The 26,745-nt window shown below is 37.3% G+C and overlaps 1 protein-coding gene across 1 annotated transcript in view; it reads left to right on the top strand.

Annotated features, from left to right (window-relative positions):
- The window catches only part of LOC122806655 (putative GPI-anchored protein pfl2), a 160,555-nt gene extending 145,952 nt beyond the window's left edge, over nt 1-14,603 (top strand). Inside the window, exon 21 of the mRNA XM_044077257.1 lies at nt 8,661-14,603. Within this exon, the coding sequence (XP_043933192.1) occupies nt 8,661-8,684 (24 nt within the window). The 3' untranslated portion in view covers nt 8,685-14,603. The remainder of the gene's footprint in view (nt 1-8,660) is intronic.
- The last annotated feature ends 12,142 nt before the right edge of the window (nt 14,604-26,745 follow it).

The following is a 26,745-nucleotide window of genomic DNA, read 5'->3' as shown; positions in this document are numbered from 1 at the left end:
AGATAATCAGGAAAGAAAAGGTTTCCTTGCTAGATATATAGTTAAATGTTGACTTGACTTTCATTGGAATGAGTTTCTTAAAAAAAAGTTAATATCACAGATCTCAACTGCAACCAAAAAAGTACAAACATGTTCCCAGGGATTCAAAAGGATTATATGAGTGGTAAGTACTACCATAAATGTCCAACCCCTCATAGTAACCCTTTCTGATTCATGGCCAGTAATTCCATGATCAGAAGAATCACTATGGTGGTCTAAACCAAAGGCCATGTTGCAAGACAACAAGGTGATCTAGGGTAAGCGCTAATTCTAATTAGCCATGTGCTACACCATGGAAATGTCTGGGGTAAATGACGTGTGGTGCTGGCTATATAAAGTAGCATTACTGGACATGAAAATTAGCTCAGTCAAAATGCTACAGTTATTCATTCTAGTCAATGTGAGGGGGCACCTTGCAAATAAGTTTTATCAAATCTCGATGAGAGGTAGTTGTGTGTGGGGGGACGGTGATAGTATATTGTGTGGCAGTGTGTGCATCTTTAGTGGTATGAATCGAATTAAATGGCTGTGTGTGGGTGTGTGTGTGTGTGTGTATGTGTGTGTGTGTGTGTGTGTGTGTGTGTGTGTGTGTGTCTCTCTGTTTGACTTGGTGGTCATGTGAGGGGCTTAGATAGGGAATGGTGAGTTTTAGGATTGGTAAAATAGTTAAGGTGTTAACCTCATAGAGACAATGTACAGGGTTTGATTCTCACCTTTGAGGACACTGACAGGGCTTAAAATGATCCACAGAGGCATCTAGCCTAGTACTTGCCCATAAACCTATGTGTGTGTGTGTGTGTGTGTGTGTGTGTGTGTGTGTGTGTGTGTGTGTGTGTGTGTGTGTGTGTGTACGCACGCGTGTATGTGTGATACCTCTCAACTAAATAGATTTTGGTAAAATGTCCAGATGTTTGCCTTATATTTTTGGTCTGTTCCTCATAAAACATGTAGTTTTCTGGCTAATCACTGAGAATGGAAATGAGTTTCAGACTCCACATCCTTCAGAAAATGCACACTAACACAAATCTTGTTCTAGCAACTTTCTAAGTTTGTAAGAGCAACATTTAAAATCTGTCCCTATTTTTGGGCCTTTGCCCCCCCCCCCATTATTTCAGACTTTGTCCAGATTTCTTGCACTAAGAGTCTGAGCAATATGGTGATGAGTGTCTCTGCCTGGGTTGTCACACTAGTGGGGATTAGATAGGGAATTGTGAGTCTAGATGTGTGTGTGTGTGTGTGTGTGTGTGTGTGTGTGAGTGTGTATTGTGTGTGTGTATGAGAGCATGTGTGTGGGTAAATGGGAGTGTGTGTCCAAAAGTCCAAGTGACTGTTGTGGGGGGGGGGCTTCATTGATGCTGGTGTTTGTATGTGTGAAAATGAGATAATGGGCTAAAAGTAGGGACAAATTGTTCCTGGAATAATTGGATCTGTTGGCATGCATTTTGTCAAGGATATGAAATTTGAATTCTGGACCAAGCGAAACATGATGGTGGGATCTATGTTAACATGCATTTTCTGTGTGGTTGGTAGACTAACCGGATCTGTGTTAGCATCCGTTTTCTGTGTGTGAGCATATGCAAATATAGGGGCTCATTTTAAATATCTCTGCTATAAACTGGAAAAGTTGCAGGAATTACTGGATCTGTGCTAACATGCATTTTCTGTGTGAGAACAAAGACCTAGTAATGGGGGGGGGCAGATTTTAAATTTTGCTGCTATAAATTTAGAAATTTGCTGGAGAAACTGTTTGTGTTAGCATGCATTTTTGTGTATGTCTGAACATAGACCCAATAACATGCACAGATTTAAAATATTTCTCTTAACTTAGAAAGTTGCTGGAATATCTGGGTCTGTGTTAGCATGTATTTTTGGTGTGGTAGAGGAGTTTGCTGTAGTGAATGGCTCAGGATGTCTCCCCCTGTTGACTGGGTTGTGGGCTGCTGCCTGAGAATGGTTTAGGCTGCTATTAAATGCAAGTAAACCAGAGCAGCTAACAGCCCAGCCCAGATAGCTTCCCTTTTGACTGGATTGTGGGCTGCTTATTGCAAACAGTTTAGGCTGCTTATTTTAAGGTATCAAAAACAGTTCAGTTAACAGCCTGTGGGTGGTGGGTGGCGTGTGTTGTGTGGGTGTGGGAGTGGTGTGTGTTGTGTGAGTGTGTGGGTGGTGTGTTGTGGGGGTGTGTGGGTGGTGTGTTGTAGGGGTGTGTGTTGTAGGTGTGTGAGTGTTGTGGGTATGTGTGGTTTGAATGGACCTTACAGACTACCTACCTTGATGTGGTACAAAGGCTTGTTGCAGTGAACCACTGCTACTTAATGCCAGTTAGGAGTGACGGTGGACATCTCAGACTAAATTTTGGAGTGGCAGCATAGATGCATGGGGGTAGCAGTACCAGACCTTAGAGTACAAATTGCAAAAAAACTGTCTACACCACTGCCTGTATTCAGTGTTTGATAGACTCCTTCGGGCAATCTTTGCCATTAGAGTTCCAGCAGTCCAGGATCCCTTATTTTGCCATTAAAAAAAAAAAAAACAGTCCTGTGAACACTAGAATCAGAGATATGAACATTCTTCAGCAAATAAACAAATCACAATGGAGATATTTGTCACACAGTACCCCTTCACTGCAACCAACTTACTCTCCAGATCAAGCTCTGTGACACTATCTTCCAATGTCGGGCAAATTTTCAAAATCAGAGACATTTGAAATAATTTTTTTCTCTTGCATAACAAAGTTCCATGCTGACCAATAAGTTTTGCATTACCACTCACTTTCTGAAGGATATGAACTCTGGAACTCAAATATTTGTGTGACTACTTCTATCCTCAGTATTATGGCAGGAAGCCATAGGTTTTACAAGTAGCAGACCGACAACATTATGCAAAAAACAAACACATTACTACACTAATTTACTTGCAGCATTGTCAAGTTGTCAAACAAAAAAAAGTCCGTTTACACTTACATCACTTACTCTAACTCCTTACCTGAAAATGACATGCCTCACCTGATTTGGCAAAACATATCCCTATGTTTCTTTATTTACATACGTATTGTTCCAAGTTGTTAAACAAAAAAATAAAGACAAAGTTCCTATCCTTTATTACCAACTTGTAATAAAAAAGAAATCCCAGGCAATCCAGTGAAACTTTTATGTATTTTTATTTATTTATTCTTTCAGCAACTTGTTGCCTGGTTTGAAGAAATGATGCAACACACTCTTCATGACAAAGAAGCAAAACTTTTTTTTCTGTTTCTCTTGTAATAAAAAGAGCCAAGTCAGACTGCATGCAGGATCACCTGCAGTTACCCAGCAGAAGAACTAACCACACATCAGTTTTTAATACACAGACAGAGACTCGCAAGGACCTGATACTGATAATAAATAAATAGACAAAAAAAAAACAAGTTTTGTGAACAATTCAGCACCACCGGCCAATACAGAATATATCAGTTCTGTAAAAGGTTGTTGGAATTCTGTAAAAGGTTGCTGGTGTTGATTCATATTTTTTAGTCTTAGAGAAACCAAGCTGATTATTGACAACTCTCCTTATCTGCAGGTGCATCTGCAGCTGCTGACATCACTCCTCCACTCCCCACTTTATAATACCTGCTAAAGGATAAGAAGAATGCTGCATGAAAGCACCAGGAAGTCGATTACAATTCAAGTGACTTCCCCCTACTTTCCTGACTGTAACTGACTAGGGTGGAATCAATGCTAAACATTCAAATGACTGTTGGGTAGTAATTTACTAAACAATCTCAAGCAAAGCATGTGCCACACAACCATTTTATTTTCTTTAATTTGCTAACTTTTAGCATTCTTCCCTGAGTCCTACTGCCTACCAAGTCCTATCCCCAAGTCCACAAGCACTGTACTGAAGTGTGTACAGTGAGTATGACTCCTGATGTTTTTGCCTAAATGTCCAACAAAGCCATATTTAAGTGATTGCATAATAACCTGCATATGAAGTGGGGGTTGTACAGTGAGGTCATAATGACATGCAAATGAAGTGGGGTTGTGCAGTGAGGTCATAATGACATAATGACATGCAAATGAAGTGGGGTTGTACAGTGAGGTCATAATGATATAAAAATGTATATGTGGCAAGATAAACATAACTTATAGCCATCTACAGAAGAAGTTTTACAATTTTGTGAGACTGACTATAAAAATCAAAACTTACCAAAATGGCATTGTTGCATATAGCAAGAAAGCTCAGAGTCACAGCTGTGATAGTGTAGAAGCATAACAAACATCCTTAATGGCATAAGGATATTTATTATGCAGGCAGTGCCATCAGACATCAAGATAAATGATGCTATCGGCAGTTGTTTTATTGGAATTTCACTGAGGAAGAGATTATTTAACATTATAGAGCTGATTGAGAGATTTATAGCTTTTGGTTAACATATGTTGCTCACACACGGAATTGATAGGAATGTAAGGCTTTGAATACCCAACAGAGACCAAAGTATTTGTAACGCTTTCCTAGCAGCTTCAGTGTTTCTCTAGAGACCAACTGAGAATATATTGGGTATTTCACAAGGCTCCAACTCTAGAATACCCAACAAGTTCTTCAGCAAGCTGATGTATGTGGATGATCATGTACAGGTTTCTGGCACACACAGAACACGCATACTTGTGCCAAAACTGTGCCCCCATTGCATGCACACTAACAGTGTCCATATAAAACTTAAAACGCAAAATTTCATGGACATTCAGTGGCCATGTAACTAAAACACTGATATGCTCTTAAGGATTAATTTACATATATGAGTGGGCCTCCACTACAGGAGGTTTAAGGTATTACACAGCGAAGACTCCAGCTTGGCTAGGTTTTTTTGCTGGATGGTTTGTCGTACCTTTTTACCCTTTGGTTTGATGTTATTTGGGATATTTTGCTGGCTCCCTAATGTGGATGGACATCTGGCTTGATTTTAAACTTTGTGTTTGTAAAGTACAGCCAAACAAATTCACTTATGCTGTATATTGATGTCAAAAAGAGGCCGAAATGTGTATGTCTACTGTTAGTGATGAATGGCTTTATTGGTATGAATGTACCAATAAATACTTCTTAAGTAAAAAGTCATGTAGCTGAAACACATTCATGTTCTTAAGGGGTCATTTACATACATTCCATGGCCATTCACTACAGCAGGTTTAAGGTATTACACAGTGAAGACTCTAGCTTGCCTGAGTCTTTCTTGCTTTTTTACAAAACAATAAATAGCCAACAGTTGCTGTAGTTAGACTATAGTGTCAATGTGTAGTACAAATGTACTGGCATCTGGTTTGAAGGATACTGACCTGGTACATGTCCATCTAGATTTGTGGGGGTGGGTCAGTCATTATGTCTATTTATATTTCTCAGAAGATAATCCCAGAACCAGTGTCCCACTACAAAGACAAAATTCTGATCATCACTCAGTCTCCCCAACAGGTGTCAGACGTGTTCTAAGTGCTTAAAGCAAGACTTCAATTTTAGCAGGCAGGAAAATTTTCAGCCTCTGCCATCGACCATGACTTTTGACCTGCATGCACCTTTTAACAAAATAACACAGGGCTATACACTGCGTACCACTGGAATTGTTAAAATGACAGCTACAGACAAAAGGGTAGTCTCTTTAAACCACAATATAATCATAGCAACATTAGTGGGGGTATGTCACATGATGACGGTTGGACAGGATATAACAATACACGTCAGGTATATGTACCACCAGGCATATACAGGGTAAGGCAGTCATCCCTGCTACTGAAAGTTGAAGTTATCTTGGCAACAACCAATTATATTGCCCTACACTTGAACATCCATGAGGCTGAGAAACTGATTTACGAATTATGGGCAGCAGTTAAAATCACTGATATGTCCTCTTTGAAATGTTTAACAGAGGGATGGTAGAGTGGCAAAAAACACTGTACCTAAAACATATCACATCAGTGTTTAGAAATGAATCTTGCTGTGCCTTATTATGAAAACAAATTTTTAAATGTAAATTATGAGAAAAAATTTGATATGTCACACTGCCAGCAAGCAAAACACGGAATGTAATAGCCACACCCTTCAACCTTTATTAAACAGAGAGAATTTTTTTTAAGCATTTGAAACATCTGAAGAGCACCAGATCCTAACATCCTCACTTTATACTGTTCATCCTCATATTTACATAAGGTAACAAAAAAAATAAAAAATAAAAAATAAATAAATAAGGATCATGAACCCTAATACAGTGTACCTGGGGCAGCTGTCCCCTTCGCCCCAGCATAGATATCAAAAGCACTTTATCTATAATTGCTTGCTGACAATAGTTGTCATCTAAATCATATTTTGAATAATATCCCTTATTCAAAGATTCTGATTCTTTGTATTATGTAGTAAGAGAACTTGTAACAGTATGGGAAATGTCTAGACACAGAGAGAGAGAGAGAGAGAGAGAGAGAGAGAGAGAGAGAGAGAGAGAGTGAGTCTCAGGAATTACATAGTCATTTTATCAAGATGAGCATAATCAGGTAGTTTCAACTCAATAATACAAGAGCAGATCTTTTTCACTATCAGACTAATGTTTGGCCATAGGAGAAAATAATTTTGGCTAGCTACTATCTATGCTACTAACACATTTAAGATTAATCAGGTGATTGATAATCAATGGCACATCTTATGAAATGATAGATTTTTTTTGTTTTGTTTTGCTGTGTTGTTCCTGGAATTTACAAAATTAGTTTTGAAAAGAAAAAAATCTTTAACTCAACACTTGCCTAGTTATACGAATCCACATTTTTAGACCATATGGATGCTGTTGCTGTGAATACAGTTCCTTTGGTATATGTATTTGTCAACCAATGGATTTCACTTCAGTTAGTATATGTCCAGGATATACACCATAAGAAATTTGATTGCACATAGAACTGACCACATAGTTTATACAGTCTTATGTAAATGACAAATGTTTTACATTGGTCAAGTACCTGTCACATTAAATCTGGTGCCTTGGTACTGAGGGATAAAACCCTTAGTGTGTTCCAGACTACCTATGTTTGACTACTGTCACAGGCACTAAAGCAGCTGGATGAGGGGGGATGGAATCAGCAGTTGACATTGGCACATCCATCCTTAGGGAAGGGAGGTGTCTAGCCTTGCAACTATAGCAACATTAAGAGCCTGGTGAGCTCTGTACTGCAGGCAGTACGCAATGCTCAACCTGGCGGTTGCTCATGGATGGAAGTGTGCAAGCACATTCTGAAGGCAGGGACCAGTGAGCTCTTGGGCTGCAGTAGGGTGGTGGGAGTTTGGACACTTCCAGCTGCAATGCCGGATTAATGTCCTACATCACCTGTTGTGGTACAGACGTGGCTCTGGGTGAGCCACAGGAGGTGATAGAGGACACTGATCCAGCATTATATTGCAAGTGATGGTCAGCCGTGGGGAGTGAAAAAATTCTAGCACTTGATAACAAAGTATTCCCTTGCAACTTTGTGACATTAGGTGCACTGTTTAAACATGTCTTAGGTCATAAAGCAGTGTCAGTGTTTAAACAATTAGCACACCCACTTTTGTTGCAGAAGACCATGGGTTCTATTCCCACACCAGGTAGATTGATTGCTAATACTGCAGTGCAGCAAGGGTGTGGGGTGCTGCATTCCTTAGTATTCCATGCTTTGGATGAAACATTAAACTGAAGCCCCATCTACTTAGTTGCTGGTAGCTCAGGTGGATGCAAAAAAACCCATGGAACCTTGAGGTATTTCTGTTTTGGATTGAAAGGGAAGCATGTTTACTTTTTAGTTTCTTTACTTTCAATTTGTCTCTGTAAGGGAGTTTTTTGAGATGCATGGGTTAGAATGTTTGCTGCACTCTTGCCTTAAGAATGTGAAAATCTGGTTGATATAGGTGATGTCTCTTTCATTTTGCTTTTAATTTATATGGTGGTTGTAATGCAGTGATATGTATCAGTTGGTGTCTTTTTTCTTTACAGAATTTGTATTACTTGTGAATGTTTGAGATATGAACCTAGGTAGTATTTCACCTTCCTTAATGGTTTTGTAACTGTGAAATTTTTACTTTTAAGTGTGTGGGAAAACGTCCTATGTGGGAGTTGTGGGAGGTTACATCCCCCCACATTAATGTAAGTTTTAGTATTTGTATTTTTTGGGTATAGCTGAGTTAGATACCATCAGACCATGCCAATACAAATATTTCATATTTGTTTACTTTTATATCTCTTGTTGATTTTACACTTTCTTTTCATTGCTTATTTTTTGTTTCTTATTTCATTTTACTCTTTTTTATCAATGTTATTTAGTTATGTATATGTGTACACCTGTTTATAAAGTGTGTGTGTGTGTGTGTGTGTGTGTGTGTGTGTGTGTGCGCATATGTATATATATATATATATATATATATATATATATATACATACATAGAAACAGAGGGAGAGAGAGAGAGAGGGAGATGAACATTTACATATATCTTACCAAAATAGTAAGCAAGTCTTTCAAACTGTGTGTGACTCAGATATCAAGTTATGCTTCAAAATATATTTCATACTAAACCTTTGCCTTGTCTGCAATCAACATACATAATAATGAGTTAATTTCAACTTTTTTTATGTTTTTCTGCAGTCTCATGATTCATACACATTTTAGAAACAAGAGGTTTGAAGCAGTGAAGACAGAAACAAATCTGTTTCCTCTAAAACTTTAACACCATGAAGAAACAGTGTTGCAGTGCTATGTAGCGATTGCATTAAGAACTTCTCTGGATCAGTGTTGTTTTATTGCATGTGACTCTTTGCTATAAAGCCATAATAGCACAATGTTCATCATATGTACACTCAGCATGTTAACATGCATGCTAACTTATGGTGATCAGATATTTGTATATTGAATTTGTTGCCAACTCATCTGCTTCCATCCCAAGTGTGACCTGGCATGAACATTAAAAGACATTATCAATAATCCATATATGCAAAGAGCAATGAAAAAAAAGGAAACATGACAACAGAATCTAAAGCCCACAGAACATTTAGTGGCTATCGTCTATTGTAAAAGATAAAAATGAGATTTCAGCTCTTGTAGCCCAAATCATTTTGTGAAATCTGTAATTATTCTGTTGTGTACTCTTTGATATTCTCTGTCGAAATAATGTATCTTTTTTATATGAAAACATATTAAAAGTTTTTTAAGGAACCAAGTGGTTGTTGCAAGGTAATTGAAAACTCTTATTGCATACAGGTTGAGAATTTTGACCCAAGGTTGACTCTAACATAAAAGAACATCTTTTTTCACATTAGCAACAGTTTAGGAAATTCTAATTAACTTAAAGTGTTATCAATAAACATGGTCTTGCTTGTGTTGGTCAACTAGTGCTCAGGCGAAACAGCATTCTCCAAATTATCCTTTTATTTGAAAGTCTTTTCCTGGAACATGTATGAGTAAAATGCTCAATCAGATCAAAATTCACACTTTTTTAGTGTTGTGTCCCATTCTGCCATACTGCTCATGTAGAATTAACCACAGTATATCCGTACTTGCAAAGTAATTGCAGAATTAGTGTACCATGAATTTAGTAAACTATTCCCCCACAGTTTAAAACTGCCTACAAAACATTTGTTCCATCATTTTTGCCTGCACTGTTTATACAGTAGACATTCTAAAACTGTAATAGGATGCATGTTCTTATGTGCATTTATTATAAATATCTTTTTATTAAATATTTTCATTACATTTTGAAAATACTCATGTACATTAATACATACCTCTTAAATCAGTTTTCAAAATACACATTGTCATAAGAAGTGTTAATTTATACTAACACACATAAATAACCCAAAATAAAAGAACAGAAATTAGAAATGATTGAAAATATATCTTGCTTTAAGTAGATTCCGTACTTGAACTTCAAATTTGTTTGATACATAAACACGTCTGGTCTCGATCATTTAAAAAGAAGAGCTATCTAAGTGATTTTTCTTCAGTTAAGTAGTTTGTATGAAACTCTGTTCTCCTCCTGTGGAGTATAAATATATCGTAATTCTCCAACATAATTTACATAATGAGCAAAATGAAGTTGATTCACAGTTCTAAGCTCCAGACTCAAATAAAGTTAAGAAAGAAAAAGAATAATTTTAAAGATGTTCCAAGATTACGCATAAGGTCTTCAAAAATAAATAAATTAATTAAAGAAGTAAATAAATGTGGTAATGTCATTATACAAATTTCAACTGTGTAGATAATTATAGGACAGCATTTGAATTAAATGGTTTCTGATAACTGATCAATGTTTTGACCATCATATATAGTACACTTTATACTTACTGATGGAGTAGTTAACATGCTCTTTGTATTGGATTCAACTCTACCTGCTGAAGTATATTATTCTCAGATACCTACATGCCACTCTCTGTGTGCCTATAATAGTATATGCCATCTTGTAGTGCAAATGTTGCAGCCATTTCTTATGAAAAGGATATAGTACATGGCGTTTTATACCTTACTGATTTCCTTCAAAGGAAAGGACATTCATTTCTAAAGTTTACAACCTCCTTAGTTAAACTGTTATGGTTGTTTTACTGATGCCTTTTGGTGGACCAATAATTCACTAAAGAATTTTTTAGACTTTATTGCATGGTAAAAGTTACCTCTAAAAATGATGTCCTATATCTAAATGTAGGCAATGCCCAAGTGCTCATATCAAACTTGGAACTATTTTAATGGGAAAGTCAGGAATTCATAGAGAGCACTTACATGATTCATGGTCATTTATCTGATATACTAATGCTAGAGGTTTGAACAATTAATTTGCATGCATTGTATCAACATAAACTCTGTTCAGTTCCTTATTGGATTTCTCGGAAAGAGGATGATAAGCAAAACGTATATGGGTGTCATTTATATTAACGGTGTATAGATCTGAAAGATTCCATCATTCCTCTTTAGTTTTACCTAATTCTAATTTCCTTCATATCCATTTAGACTAATTCTCATTTCATTTGCATAGACAGCATGTCTGGCTGTGAGAAACCGAATTTCATCACAGTATTACTCTGGAAACAACGGCTGACCTCAAACTCCTTTATTTTATTAAACTTTGAAATAATTTCCACCATCCCTTTACCCATCTTATGCAGTGCGGACATTTTTAATACTATATGTTGTCTCAAATTTGCATTAGCTTTTAGACCATATTAAATTTCTTTCTTTCTTTGAGTAAGCTCTACTCTTGTTTATTTCACAATCAGTTCTGTCCATTAATTATAGGCCTTTTCATCCATGACATCTTTAATATCTGCTAGAAACCAGCAGCAATAAAATATATTACATTGTATATCTCATGAATAAATGAAAGACCATTTTTGCACCTAACACCTTATCAACTAAAGATGCTCTAATGATTTACCTGCAACATTATTTACGTTATAAATTATCAATTTTTATACATGTATAATATGTATTATTAAATGTGTTATTCAAGCAGACTAACATAATAATTAATTCTATAAGTACATAGCAACCACTCTGTGTCAGGCAAAATAATTATATTGAATCTAAGAATTATAAAATGGTTAACTATATGGAGGAAAGCAAACATTCAGTAAAGCATACACAACAGACCTAACATAAGTTTTTCCTTATCTCAGAAAATAAGAAATGTAGGCCAAGGTTTCTTAAATAGAAATGCCACTCAGATCACCATAATCATTGAAAATATGGTACATATTTATGTTTTCAGTTTGCATAAAAAAAAAAAACAAGAAGGAAATAAGTCTGTTTTACAAAAATGTCAGAAAAGAAGACCTGCCGATTGTCTTCTTATACTTTTCATGTATATGGGTATAATGATTAAAGGGTCTATGTATCCTGGGAAACAATCATTTAAAATACCTGTTTTGGGATATAGTTTTCAAATTTCAAAAATGATTAAAGCAAAAATTCTACTAAGAGCTCAATGTACACACTAGTGAACAATTGATAAAGCTATACTTGTTTGTACACAAATGCTGGGAAGCAACTTACAGACAACAGGCTCATCTTGGCCTAAAAGAAATTAAAACCCACACATCAGTTTTGCTTAATAAAAGTCAATATTACTATAAATATATACTTAGGCATACAGGTTATAGAAAACAATATGCATACCTCTCAACTGTCCAGGTTTTTGCAGAATGTCCAGATTTTTGCCTCATATTTTTGGACTGTTCCTCTTAAAATTGGGGTTTTTCTGGCAAATCAGTAAAGACTGAATTCACTAAATAAGAACAGACATTTCAGTTGTAGACTTCATATCCTTCAAAATATGCATGGTAAAGCAAAACCTTTTATTCTAGCAACTTTCTAAGTTTATAAGAACAATATTTAAAATTGGTCCATATTTTTGGGTCTTTGTCTCCTGTTATTTTTGGCTTTGTCTAGATTTCTTGTGCTGAGAGGTTGAGAGGTATGACAATATGTCAGAGAATGAACTCAAAGATTTGACCTTGTTTGCCTTTATTAGACTTGTATTACATTATCACATAAAGAAAAGCAACACATTGGATGTGACTCAAATAGATATATAAAGTTTGAACTTTCTGATTAGCCAGTCGCATAACAGCAAGTGTTAAAATCCATACCTTCTATTTGTCATTTCCAATGCCATAAATACATAAGGATTCCCATCTCCTTTATTATACCTTTTAAATTTTAGCCGACAGTGTCAGGTATTTTACTGCCAAAACAGAATGAATGCAACCTTCTTTTTCTGCCTTCCTCTGAAGATCCTGGAAAGAAAGCTTTCCATTGTAACTAATCTTAAAAAAGCCTTCTGATTGTGAAGGGAAAAAAAATCCATGTGTCCCAAGTACTGCTTCACAAAGAAGTGGAATTATCAGGTTACCAGCAACATGTTCTCTCCCTGGATGTCATAGGTAAGTACTAGGCTGGCTGCCTTTGGGGGCCATTTTAAGCCTAACCAATTTCCTTTGGTGAGAATCAAACCATGTACTTCTTGCTGTGAAGTAACCACCTTAACCATTATGCCATCCCCAATTTAAGATTAATATAATTTAGTCAAACAAGAGCATAGAGAAATTTACAATCATCAAACTTATATAGCTAAATTATAATTGCAAAAATCAAAATAAAAGCAAACTAGCAACTTGTAAATCTGTCTCATGCTGCACTAATAGAAGATGAAATCCAAAATATTTAAAAAAACATTTATTCATTTAGGTTGCTGATGATGCAAGTATAGTTACTTTATCCTATACAAAGTGCAGTTTATATTATTTATAACATACTAAGCAATGACAAGTGTAAATTACAAATTAAAATTCTTAGTATTTAACTATAACTGAAATTCAGTATCATTTAACTCCTATTGTTATGTTTTAATCAATATGAGGAACATATTGACACCGGCATATCGGAACTAAATTTACTGTTGTTACTGTGTGAATCCACTTACAAATTTTTACTGAATATTGTAGGAATTATGTCATATTTAGTATGTTAAAAAGAATTATTATAATGTAAAGCATTCAATAAATTAAAATTTGTGATAAACCCTTATGACTAAACAATCCATGAAAGACCTGTGTATAATGATGGGATAAGCTTGCGTGATACAAAAAGCTATACAATACTTATCACCAATATTTTTTTTACAATTTTTGATAGCTCAGCTGTATATGACAGCAGTTGAACTCATTTTAATAGATTAGAATTGATTGCTGATCTAATATGATCGACAGTATTCACTGTGGTAGTTGTATCAAATGCACACAGTTTTATTAAATTTACTGAAACTGGTAAACTGTTTTCAAATGTGGTAAAACTATGTTCAAACTATATTCATATGTTTCCACATATTATTATGCCTTCATATAAAATTGTCTTTTTTCATCACATTGAGATAGTGTTCATTACTTGTTTTGAATCCCATTGTTTGCAATGTTAGTGTTTGACAAAATATTATTTATCATATTGTACTGTTTCTCTTTGTTGAGCCTTCTGAACAAATGGGTTGCTGCTTCTTTTGTGTATAATTTAGTAAACAGCATTAGTTTGTCGCATAACTTATTAAACCAGACCATTCATTGTCATGTTTATATATGTTTGTTAATGTTCTTCTGTACTCTGAGTTTACTGCAGTTCAAGAAGGATCAGTTTCTTCTCAGAAATGTAACAAAGGTTTTTGATATTTTCACTGTAAGAAATAATCTACCATGAAGAATACATTTTATGGGTTTATTGAAATGAGACAGTTGAATCTCATTTCATTGACATACCGCTACCTTAAAAAGAAGATGATCCTTTATTTTATTTATTTGCAAAACTTCTCTCTGCATACTTCAACAAATGAAGGGTTTTTAAATTGTAATGTTCAGACTATACATATTAAGTAATATGTCACATTTAAAAAAATTAGACAATTAAATGTTTTTAGCATAGAATACGAAAAATGTTAAGTGACTGTGTACTATGTATCTAAGGACTGATGGTATGTAAATAATATTGTAATCTGCTTTCATAGAAAATTGTACAAGGGAAATGTTTTATTTTTGTAAATAAATATCAAATACTAGATGTATGCTTGTTATTTTTGCAGTAGTATTCTACCATTAATGTTACATATAAAATGTACGTGAGACGTTTGCATAATGCAGAATATGTGAAATGGTTTTATTTATTAGCAAAATATCAACATGAAGAAATAAATATCATGAAATACCCAAAGCTAACTGGGTAAAAAAGCCAAAAAAAAAAAAAAAAAAAAACTAATGGTGTGTCTTAGGCTAACAGCAGCAATGAAGCCGAGACTTAGGCTAACCCCGACATTATTATATAGTTTTACTCTGTGGCAATGTAAAAGTGATCAGGTAAAGACAGTATATATTGACTAGTCTGGTAGTTCCAGCAAATGCCCAACCACTCAGAACACAAATTCCATAGACAGTCTCCCCTCCCAGGAAGAGAACTCTATACACAGAGATGTTGCATAGTGGTGAGCATTTCCATCTGCTGACTGAACAGTAGCATAAAGAATGAACATGTTTAGGAATTTGGAAATGTGGTGTGAGAGTTCAGTGTGGCAGGAAGATTTTCTCAGTGGTTGGCATCTCCCACACTTTAGAGCTGTGTTGAGCATAATGTATGTTTTAGTGAAAATACACACATTACGTATATATAATGGCAGATCTGTTGTCTGTTGAGTTGCACTGTCTGCATGCTTTGCTCTGAATTTAACTTCAGGACTTCTGGTTCTACTAGATGACCTTATATGATAGCAGTATTTGTAGTTTCCTTCTGAAAAGCATAGCTATGAAGATCACATATATCCTAGATCATGTCTTCAGATTTCATTAGTGTAACCCTTCCTCAAGCCACAAAAAAGTCTATGAACCTGTTCCATACCTTTCAATTGTACATGATTTTGTAGAATGTTCATGATTTTACCTAATAGTTTAGCTCTGTCCCTTGTATTTTTTTTGTTTTGTTTTCTGGTAAATCACTAAGGATTAGAGTCAATCAATGTCATACATGTCATACCTTAGAGTTTCAAACTTCTTTTGTCAAAGAATGCACGTTGATACAAAGCCTGCTTTTCTATTACATTTTTAGGTGAGTTAGAGCAATATTTAAAAACTGACCCAGTTTTGGACCTTTGTCCCACAATTATGCTTGACTTTTTCTCTGATTCTTTGGCAAAGAAGTTGAGAACTATGTCCTGACTGTGTATAAGGAAAGTACATTTGGGGCTCTCTGCATTTAAAAAAAATATGATCTATTGTACAAAAGCAGACCGATTCCCATCTCAAAACATAAACGTATTTAAAATATCAAAATTTCAAAGACATGCATTTGGAGTGTTTCTCCCTGGGCCTCCGCTGAGAATGGGCTCTGTCCCAGTTGGACTTTCTTGGTTCTATATAGGAGTTCATGACTTGAAACTGCTAAATAGGATCAGTGTCTTTCTGCCCACATATGTGCAAAAACAAGAAAATAACCCATGTTACAGAAGATGCCCCCAAAAAACTTAAAAGCAGATTAACAAACAATTCACAATGAAAGCAAAGAATGACAAAGAGAAAAAAATTAATAAGTGAATTTTGTAACTTACACATGCTAAATGTTTAATAAGATAAAGTCAAAGTCATGTCAAAGTCAAAGAAAATGTTATTGTCATTCAGAACTACATAGCAGTGTAGCTGACCAAAATTACAATGATTCGTTCTCAATGCGGAAAAAGTTGCACATATAGACAGAGAAAAATTAATAAAATATTGGGTTCCATTAGAAATCGTGAATATTCAAAAGCTCGAGCCTCATATGGTCGACACCATATGAGTGAACTTTTGAAAGCTCGTAAGTTTCAAAGAAGATCACCGTAGGGAATATTTCCATTTACTTCAATGTAGTGCGATCTCGGAGTTGGTATATTTAAGTAGCGGGGGATGTGGGGGCTGCATGGGGGCTTGCCCCCCTGCCCGCAGTGTTAAGGTAAGCTTTTTTTTTTTTTTTTTTTAGTTTTTTATTATTTGTTCGAAGTTTTAAAACTTTGCTCATATGGTGTCGATCATATAAGAATCGAAGTTTTAAACCTTCGAGCATATAATATAAACCCTAAAATATCACAGTAGAATTTTAATAAGTAGCAATTTGTAAGTAAAGTAGGACAGCATTGACAGAATCATGGTTCGTTTTTCCCAAAAGATCAACAGTCTAACGGAGAGCAGAAAGAAACTGTTTTTTAGTCTGGTGGTATTACAATGCAGGCTTCTGTATCTCTTGCCAGAGGATTGGCGAGTGTACATACTATTGGCAGAATGTGTTGGATCACTGGAAATTTTTTTGGCCCTGTTGTTGCACCGGCATTTGTGTAAATCCTCCAGAGGTGTAAGGGAGGTGCCAATGATTCTTTCTGCCAACCTTACAACTCTCTTGAGAGCCTTCCAATCCTGATTGTTACAGCTCCCATACCAGACTGCAATGCTGTTGGCTAGGACACTTTCAATGGTGTCCCCATAAATGGTCTGAAGTATGGAGCTTAGTAATTTTGCCTTCCTAAGTTTCCTTAGAAAGTGCAAGCATTGCTGAGCATCTTTGACTGTGCTGGATACATGGACTGACCAGGATAAGTTCTCCGTGATATGAACACCCAAGAAATTTGTACTCTTGACCCTTTCCACTGTCATCCCTTTCATCACTAGAGGTTTGTGTGGTACTTGAGATCTTCTGAAATCAATAATCATCTCCTTTGTCTTGCTGACATTCAGTGCTAGATTGTTGCTGTCACACCAAACCAGTAGTTAATCAATCTCTTTCTGTAGGCCTCCTCCTCTCTGTCTTTGACCAGGCCTATAACAGTGGTGTCAACCACAAATTTGATGATCCTAATTGTCTCATGTGTGGCCATGCAGTCAGGTGTCAGCAGAGTGAAAAGTAGAGGGCTTAAGACACACCCCTGTAGTACTCCTGTGTTCATGATGACACTTCCAGAGCTGTTATCTCCCACACAAACCTTTTAAGGCCTTTCAGTAAGGAAGCTCAGAATCCAATTGCATAAATGAGAGTCTATGCCCAGTTGAAGTAGTTTCAATATCAGATTCTGAGGGATGACAGTGTTGAAGGCAGAACTGAAATCGATGAATAGCAGTCTTACATAGCAGTTTTTGCCTTCTAAGTGGGTCAGTGTTTTAAGGAGAGCTAGTGAGATGGCATCCCCTGTACTGTGGTTTGTCTTGTATGCAAATTGCAGTGTGCCCAGTGTCACAGGTAACACTGAGGCTATATGATCTTTGACCAGCCTCTCTAGGCACTTCATTACAGTCAAGGTTAAAGCAACTGGTCAGTAGTCATTCAGAGTTGTTTGTGGTTTCTTGGGTAGAGGAATGATAATCATCTCCTTGAAGCATTTCGGAACACTGGCTAGACGGAGTGAGGTGTTGAAGATGTCAGTGAGTACTGCAGCCAGTTCTGTCATACATTCACTTAGTACCCGGCCCATGATGTTGTCAGGGCCAGCTGTTTTCCACGTGATGCCACGTTTCAGGTTTCTGGTGACATTGATTGTATTGAAGCTCAGCACCACTGCATCCTTGTCTTTAGGGATTCTGCATGCTGTTGTTTTGTTGTCAGCATCAAACCTACTGAAGAATTTGTTCAGTTGGTTCAGAAACTTAAATCATCACATGAAGCTGATGTAGGCTTGTAGCCGGTGATGGTTTGAATTCCTTTCCATAGTTGCCTGGTATACTTCTGGTCCCTGAAGAGAGTTTGGATTTTTTTGCCATAGGATATTTTCGCCTTTTTGATACCTTTGTTCAGTTTGGCTCTGGCCACACTTAAGGCTTCCATATCTTGGGATTTGAAAGCTGCATTTCTTACTTTCAAGAGCTTGTACACCTCACTAGTTAGCCAAGGTTTTTGACTTGCCTGTATGGTGATGAGTTTTGTGTTTGTTACATCCTCCACACACTTAGAAATGTAAGCTGTGACTGACTCAGTGTATGTGTCCAAGTCAACATGGTTGTTTGTCACAGCAGCCTCTCCAAACACTGACCATTCTGTACAGCCGAAGCAGTCTTGAAGAGTTGAGATTGCTCCTCTCAGGCCAGATCCTTATTTGTTTTCTAGCCAATGTACTGGTTTTCAGTATGGATTTATAAGCTGGAACAAGCATGATGGCTAGGTGGTCAGAGCTCCCTAGATGTGGATAAGGTTTTGCTTTATATGCATCTTTGATGTTAGTGTAGACCTTATCCAGTACATTTACACCCTTGTGGCAAAGTTTACATGCTGGTGGCAGTGGGATAATACAGTCTTTAAGTTAGCTTGATTGAAGTCTCCTGCAATCACTATTGCATGCTCTGGATTTCTGTTTTGCAGGTTACATATAGCTTGATACAATGTAGACAGAGCACAGGAAGAGTATGTGATTACATGTGAATAAAATGTGCAGGCCAACAAATACTACATAGGTTCATAGGTTAGGTGTGTACTAGGCTAATGGCCCTGGAGTCTTTACAAGCCTAGCCCACAGAAGTGCCCTGGCATTGTGCCATCTGACATTAGTTCCCAGTCCTCTATCAAGTAGAGCCACTGGAGTGACCCCTGGGGTGGACTTTCTATTACCCATCCACTCATCAAGATTTCTCTTGAAGAGGGACAGAGAGGTGCTCTGCTTGACATGAATGGGAAGTCTATTCCAGAGCATGAGCAGTCTCTGGGTGAGGAACCTGTCCCAACAGCATGTTCTGCTGATTGTGGTAACATGGGCAGGTGTCATATGTTAGACTTTATTGTAAAAGCAGATCTTCAATTAAATCTCTCTAAACTGATCAGTCTTGTGAAATAATCTCTTCCGGTTTTGCAACAATGTAGAGGCCTCTTGCTATAGCATGCGCCAAAGCAGGTTCTGCTTCATTTGCAGGTTGTTCCCATTATCTTATGTTCTTTGACTCATAATGAATAAGGTTTGCATGTCTACTGGTACAACCAGTTTTAAACAAAATAAAACATAAAAATGTTGGTGATGTACTGTTGTAGGAAAATATTGCCTAATAGTGGCATTTTCATAATTGGGATTGTTTTAACAGCTGTATGTAATTATTCAAATTACTATAGATTGATGAAACTCTGAAAACTGAAAAGTGTGTGTGTGTGCGTGTGTGTGTGTGTGTGTATGTGTGTTGTGCATAAGTGTGCACACATGCATGTTTGTGTACATGTTTGGGTGCTTGTGTGCATTTATGTGTGTATGTGTGCACACACATGTATGTGCATCTACATATGGTTGCACTTATGTGCATCTGTGCGTCTGTGTCCTGTGGGTCAAAGATAATATATATGTATGTAAGCATGCATGAGCAAATGTGTGTGTGTTGTGTTTATATGTGTGTGGTCATGCCTGCCCATCATTCTGTGCATGTGCATATGTTTTTTTTTTCTGTATGTTTGAGAGACATGAAAAGACAGGGAATGGAGAGGGGAGGGGACTGGAGGGGAGAGGGAGAGTTTAGTACTTACTAAAATGTGAAAAGAACGAGAGGAAACCTCTAATACTTACTAAAATGTGAGCAGAAGTCCAGGTAACATTAGAGAAAATGTAGATTTGAAGCTGTACTTAAGCCAAAATTTACAGAAATTGCTGTACCATCCTTTTGACTATAGTACAAGTAGTGTAGCTAATTAGACGTTAACACACGTACTGACTCTGATTTACAATGCATACTAGATGGCCAGTATCATTGTGCCATGCTGCATACACACGTACTGACTCTGATTTACAATGCATACTAGATGGCCAGTATCATTGTGCCATGCTGCATACACACGTACTGACTCTGATTTACAATGCATACTAGATGGCCAGTATCATTGTGCCATGCTGCATACACACGTACTGACTCTGATTTACAATGCATACTAGATGGCCAGTATCATTGTGCCATGCTGCATACACACGTACTGACTCTGATTTACAATGCATACTAGATGGCCAGTATCATTGTGCCATGCTGCATACACACGTACTGACTCTGATTTACAATGCATACTAGATGGCCAGTATCATTGTGCCATGCTGCATACACACGTACTGACTCTGATTTACAATGCATACTAGATGGCCAGTATCATTGTGCCATGCTGCATTAAGTACATTTAAAAATGCTTATTGATATGGAAGTACAATCCTCTAACTCATGGCAATGCATAGCTAAAAAGGCAAACTGTGAAAACGCATACCGGACATGTTATGACGAATGTGGAAAAAACTTTGTACAGTATGGCACTGTTTGAGTATACTTTGTACCATAAGAAAAAATGGGAAAACTAAAAAGTATATAAAAAAGTAAATTATGGCTATCAGGCAAGTAAGCAGTCTTAGAATGAAATTATAACTGTAAGGTAAGCTGCATTGCACGGATCTATATAAACGTTGCAATCATTTGCAGGGAAGCCGGCAGCCAGGCTTCCCATAGAAATGTTGGAACTTGGGATTCTGAGTACCAACATACTAAAAAAAAACCAAAAGTACAAGATAAGAGCAACTATCAATATCACTCTTCTTTAAACTTGCTTTCTTCAGGGTGGCAAGCAATCCTAAACAGCCACGCCCCACAAACTTATATGAACCAACTTTGAGATCACCATACCTCAGAGAAAAGGGAATATTCTGACAACTGGCAATCTCAGACTTAGTATATGTACATTAGAGTTTTCAGCCATTCATACTCCATATTAAGGGTCTCAGAGTTACAAATCCATATTTTATTTTATTTTATTTTATCTATCCATTGCTGACCAGGCTAGTCCCACTAGGCTAGTAGCCTTTTTTTTCAGGCAGAATCTGATGTGATATTTTTACTATTGTAGAAAAGGGGGTCAGGGCTTTGGGAACTTCCCCTCCTTTTTTCAGGTGAGATCTTTTACATCTCCCTGAGATGCCACCAACTCAAGCAGATGGGTCTTCAGTTTTAACATCTGCTCTGAAGACCAACACACTCAATAGTGCAATAGCTCCCTGTTGCTGCTCTGTAGTGCCAGCTATCTTATCAACCCATGTCTGAGAGCAAAACCCACAGCCTTCTGCACCAAAGGTGAATATGCTACCTGCTTCACCACTGACACTGCATGTAAATACAGATATTTCAAATAATTACTTAGGTATGAATTAATTCAAGGTGTGGTTAATCTTACCACTCCATGCATAGAAGGATAAATGATTAACTATATCACAGGCAACTTGAGTTGTAATAGTAGTCTGAGTGCCTGTAGGAGCTGGCAGGGAAGGATGGCAGTGAATGACCACTGCTTGCTTACCCATCCTGGGAGGAGAGGATTGGATGGGTCTGGTTTGCCACATAGGTTATACCGAGTGGGAAAACTAGGATTTTACCCCATATAGCCCCAGGTACACTGAGCCTGAACTGCCATGTGTGACCACGTTCTGCGCCAAGGCAGAACCCTTGGAGGACAGCTATAGCGGAGTTCAGAAGAGCCACTGCAATGGGGCTTCTCAGCTATAGTTGAAGAATTAGCAAGGCGAGCCTGCTCCCTACCACCAGATTTCTGTGCAGGAATATATGGACCATAGGGCTATCACTTGCCTGGGAATCCCAAGCTCCTGAGACCATGGAATGAATGGTTTGATTGGGTACAAGAAGAGGGCCATCAGGCTCAGTACTGCAGGTGTGAAAAAAAGAGTGTGGATACCCCGTGAAAATAATCACAATTACAATATATGCAAAAAATAGAAATATACACACATAGAAAAGTACTACGCTAATGGCCTGAGGGCCTTTTTAAGCCAAGCCAAACAGAATTCTCAAGGGCTACTTGTTCCCTTTTAAAGATAGAAAACACACACACACACACACACACACACACACACACACACACACACACACACACACACACACACACACACACACACACACACACACACACACATTATGGCAGTGTACAACCTTTACATGTATACACAATGGGAACCTCACCACTTATATGCAACACAACATACATAAATAATTTCAGACACTGCCCACCACTACTTATGTAAAGATGCCAAAAAAGTGTCACCAGCTAACACCCGTGTGGTATATGAAGGCAGTCCAATTAGGAGAAGAAAAATTAACCAAAGCAGTTCTGATGCATTTTAGAAAACACTGAGGGTGATGTTGCCATACCAAATCCCATGTGAGGTTAATGCAGTACTAACTGCTACCCAATGATATAAGACAGTGGTCAGTACTGCAATGGGCAGACTCACACAATTATAATCACAATACTAGAGCTGTCATGAGCCCAGGATATATATTGCAACATTGTGTGCCTTGCAGACATAACAATGTTCATCATGTAAAAATCTCACACCCAGGAGAAAATATATTATAAAACACCTAGCAACTCACATTAGAGCAGCTCACGTATGGTCGATGAAAAGTTCTCCTTCCAGTGTTTAGCTGTGAAGTGTTCATTTCCTTTTTTTAGAAATCTTGGATGCTCATTGCTGTACTTCCACATTTTCTTTGCTCACTGCATGTCGTGATACAGTATGGGCTCATATTTTTCAGAGTAATTCTTACTACTACATCACATCTACTTAGAGAAAGCACAAAGTGCATTTTTTTTATTAATTTTTATTGATTGCTCTTTCTATGAGTTGCAGGAACCTCAGACCAACAGTAAAAAAGTACATCTAATGACACCTGCAACATACAGGAAAAGATTATTGATTGCTGGAGAGCCTGCAACCCACTTCTCAAGCACCGGCTTCTGATTAGTGCTCCAGGTGAGAGGAGGAGCAAAGAGACATGGATTCTAGCTGCACATAGGAGCAGCAGTGAGAGCTGTACTAGTAGCAGTAAGGAAAGAGTCAATAGGAAAACCACTCTTGAATTCCGGAAACCTCCATTTTATCCTTGCAGTAATTTGGCAGGTTATGTAGCTAGCAGCTTATCTCATTACTCACTGGGATCTGTCAAGATAGGTTCACAGTCTGATTTGTCCCCCTTTTTTGCCAGCCTGCTTGCAGTAGGGGGTCTGGTCAGTGTAGAAACTGCCTTACATCTACTGACAGCCTTTTACTTTTATCCCACACTGTTACAAATTGTAAGAGGTGCAACTAAGTGCTCAGTTTGGTGGCTAGCCTCTCACCCTCTGCATATATCAGTACATGGCTTACTATCACACATCACAGCCTCCTGTCACTAGAACCACGTTTGCTTAGGTCATAAAGAAATCACCTTTTTAAGCCTCCTTGTCAATACTTAAACAAATATCATCCACATAGTATCATGCCCACAAATACACTCTCACCTGTACATTCTCTCACACATAAGAGGAGTCAATTTGGCTCCACGTCCACAGTCATAAGGTCTTACAAGGCCGTGGTCACACATGACAATGCACTAGTAGCAAGTGTCTCTATAGTCATTCACACTGATGTTCCAATTACCAGGATGAGCAAAGATGACATTACAGTGAGCGTTTCTTTGGTGCCAGCATTAGAGTGAATGACCCTAAATGCTCCACAAAGGAAGAGATGCAGACAGACATAGTTGAGCTCTGCATGTATATCTTCAAGACAAAAAACAAGTAATCTCCATGATATCCCCAAAGTCTCAAAACAACCCACTAAAGTGTAATGGGTCCAAAAACAAAACAGTGTAAGAAACTTCTCTGTGTGGACGATTTTCAGTCCATATATTTCTAGTTAATCAATATATATTAATCAGATCAGACAATAGTAGTAGAAGTAGAGAAACGATAATTGTCTTGAGAAGTATCTTCAATTAATTTCAAGTGGATTCAATATGTACTAGGAAATTGTCTACACCTCTCATCTCAAGTCTTTTGTATATTGGATAATACTGTTTAAGCCCCCATAGTGCCTTTTTAAAGAAAGATCCATCATGGTGACATTCAAACATATGAAATTCCAAGACAGCTTATATTAAAGTGGCTCTGCTCAGTCTGGGGACTATGAAAAAGAATTGTCTGATCCTGAAGTCTTCTTTACATTTGAACATATACACATATGTCTAGTTACTAAAACCTGTCTTCAGTGTACTGATAGCAATTCCTTCCATGTCAGAGTACTGCTTGTATCACCCATTCAGACCACCTGCGATGGTGGGTAAGTATCCATATTTATCTAATCCCATTACTTCATATCACATCCATCATGAACTACATCTTATTCACATTAAGAAAAGCCATTTACCATGTTTTGACAACTTTAGATCCCACTATACATCTTTTTTATGATCATGATAACCAGGTCCATAAATTGAATTCTATGCCTATAATCCCAGATTTGTTAATCCTTGGTACCACTCATCCATTAACTGGAATGTTTATAGAACAAACATTAGGCTGAAAAGTTTTTTAAATTTCATCAATACTAGCTGCCTAGATTAGACAGTGCAGGTTCCCACCACAGGTGACAACATACTTGACCTCATCTTTCCCAGTGTTGCCCCAGTCTGCATCCCTCCTTATTTCATTTCTTCCATGACCAGATCTGACAGATTTAAATGTTACTCATATAATCTTAGAAAGTTTCTAGATTAACAAGTTTTGCATTAACATTAATTTTCTGAAAAGATATGGAGCCCGAAACTCAAATGTGTGACATTATTTAGTAATGTCAGTCCTCAGTGATTTGCCAGAAAAAGTACAAATTTTATGATTAACAAACCAAAAATATGAGGCAAAAATTTGAAAATTCTGCAAAACTCTAGACAGTTGAGAGGTATGGAGAAATATAAGTACTAAAAACTATCATGGGAATGTAAGAATAGGCTTCTTAAGATCCTAACAGATCATCGCTATGCCCGCAAAGCACAAAATAACTATGTAGCGCACAGAGTATGATGATTACACTCCAATATTCAGAAAAAGATAAATCAGTTAAGCGCTATTGTGGCAATAGACCCGAGTTTAACAAATGTTAAGCACCCCCTGCTTAATTTTTTAAGGTCAGATCTAACTCTATACTGTAAAATCTGTCAGTATTGGTATATTGGTATCACTTCTTTGTTATCTGATATCCAATAGCCTAGAGGGATTCCTCTGCACTTTAAGTGCTAGCTACAAAGTTTGAGAAATCATTTTATGCTCAACTCCTGAGAGACTTGCTTGGCTACAAGCATCTGCATTACAAGCTGAAGCTAAGTGAAACTTGCAGAAGTGAATTTTAGTCTTTTGTTAAGTACAAACTTGCAGTTTTAAAAGTACTGTATTATCATTTTTTCTGTTTCCTAATTGTGTGTTTCTGGACAGTGTGCTGTGTGTCTCTCTGCAGTTATTTTGCTATAAGAGGGGGTGTTGGTATCACTTCTTTATTATCTGATATTTAATAGCCACAGTGTGCTGTGTGTCTCTCTACAGTTAGTTACCCACCCTCCCTCGCTGTTCCTGTGTTGGTGTTATGTTGGTGGCTCTGGAATTGCCCGCCCCTCCTGTAAGTCTGTATTAGAACACTCCTCATGGGTCCATCTCATTTGCTCACTTAACGGAGTACCATTAGATCATATTCTGAATCTAGTGTTCACTCTACATAATACAGAGAGAAGATTTGAGAAGGCCAGCCCACTTAGGTTCTTCCTTCCTCTCTTCTTGCAGCACTTAAAAAAATGTTGCCACTTTATTCATTTGCTTTTACTGTATTTGTGTTTCCTCCTACTTTATTTTGCTTTTCTTAAAAGTACTCAATTTTGTTTATTCTGCTGCATTTATTACTGCTTGGTCGTATCCTGATTAAATTTTAACTGTTATTCTAAGATTTTTGGTTTAAGCACTTGGGCTTCATACAGGCTGTTTTACATTAAAAAGGTTTGTGGTCTGCACTGTTGTGGCAGGACAGGTAGCTTACATCCTTCTAAGCTGGGAATTGCTGATTGAAGGCCCAGTGTCTGCTATTCTAAAAGTGTATTAGTTCTGGTTTAAGCCCTTGGGCTTCAGGCCAGTAATTCTACATTAAGAAGGTTTGTGGTCTACCCTCTTGTGGGCGGAGAGGCTGGATTCTGCCCTTCTGAGCTGGGAATTTCTGGTCACAGGCTTATTGTGACTGCTTATTTGAACTGTTTCTTTCTGAAATTGATGCGCCTTGCTGCTGTAGCATAGACCAGATTCAGGCCTGCTGAATCTAGCTTTGTTTGTATAACTTGAACACTGATCCAGGCCATTTTTTTTGGAGAAGATTCCCCTGCACCCTAGT

The sequence above is a fragment of the Protopterus annectens genome, chromosome 7.part0 (assembly GCF_019279795.1).
Source record: "Protopterus annectens isolate FY-2018-M chromosome 7.part0, PAN1.0, whole genome shotgun sequence".
NCBI lineage: Eukaryota > Metazoa > Chordata > Ceratodontiformes > Protopteridae > Protopterus > Protopterus annectens.
The sequence above is the reverse complement of the archived record's forward strand: the minus strand, read 5'-3'. Positions and strand labels throughout refer to the sequence as shown.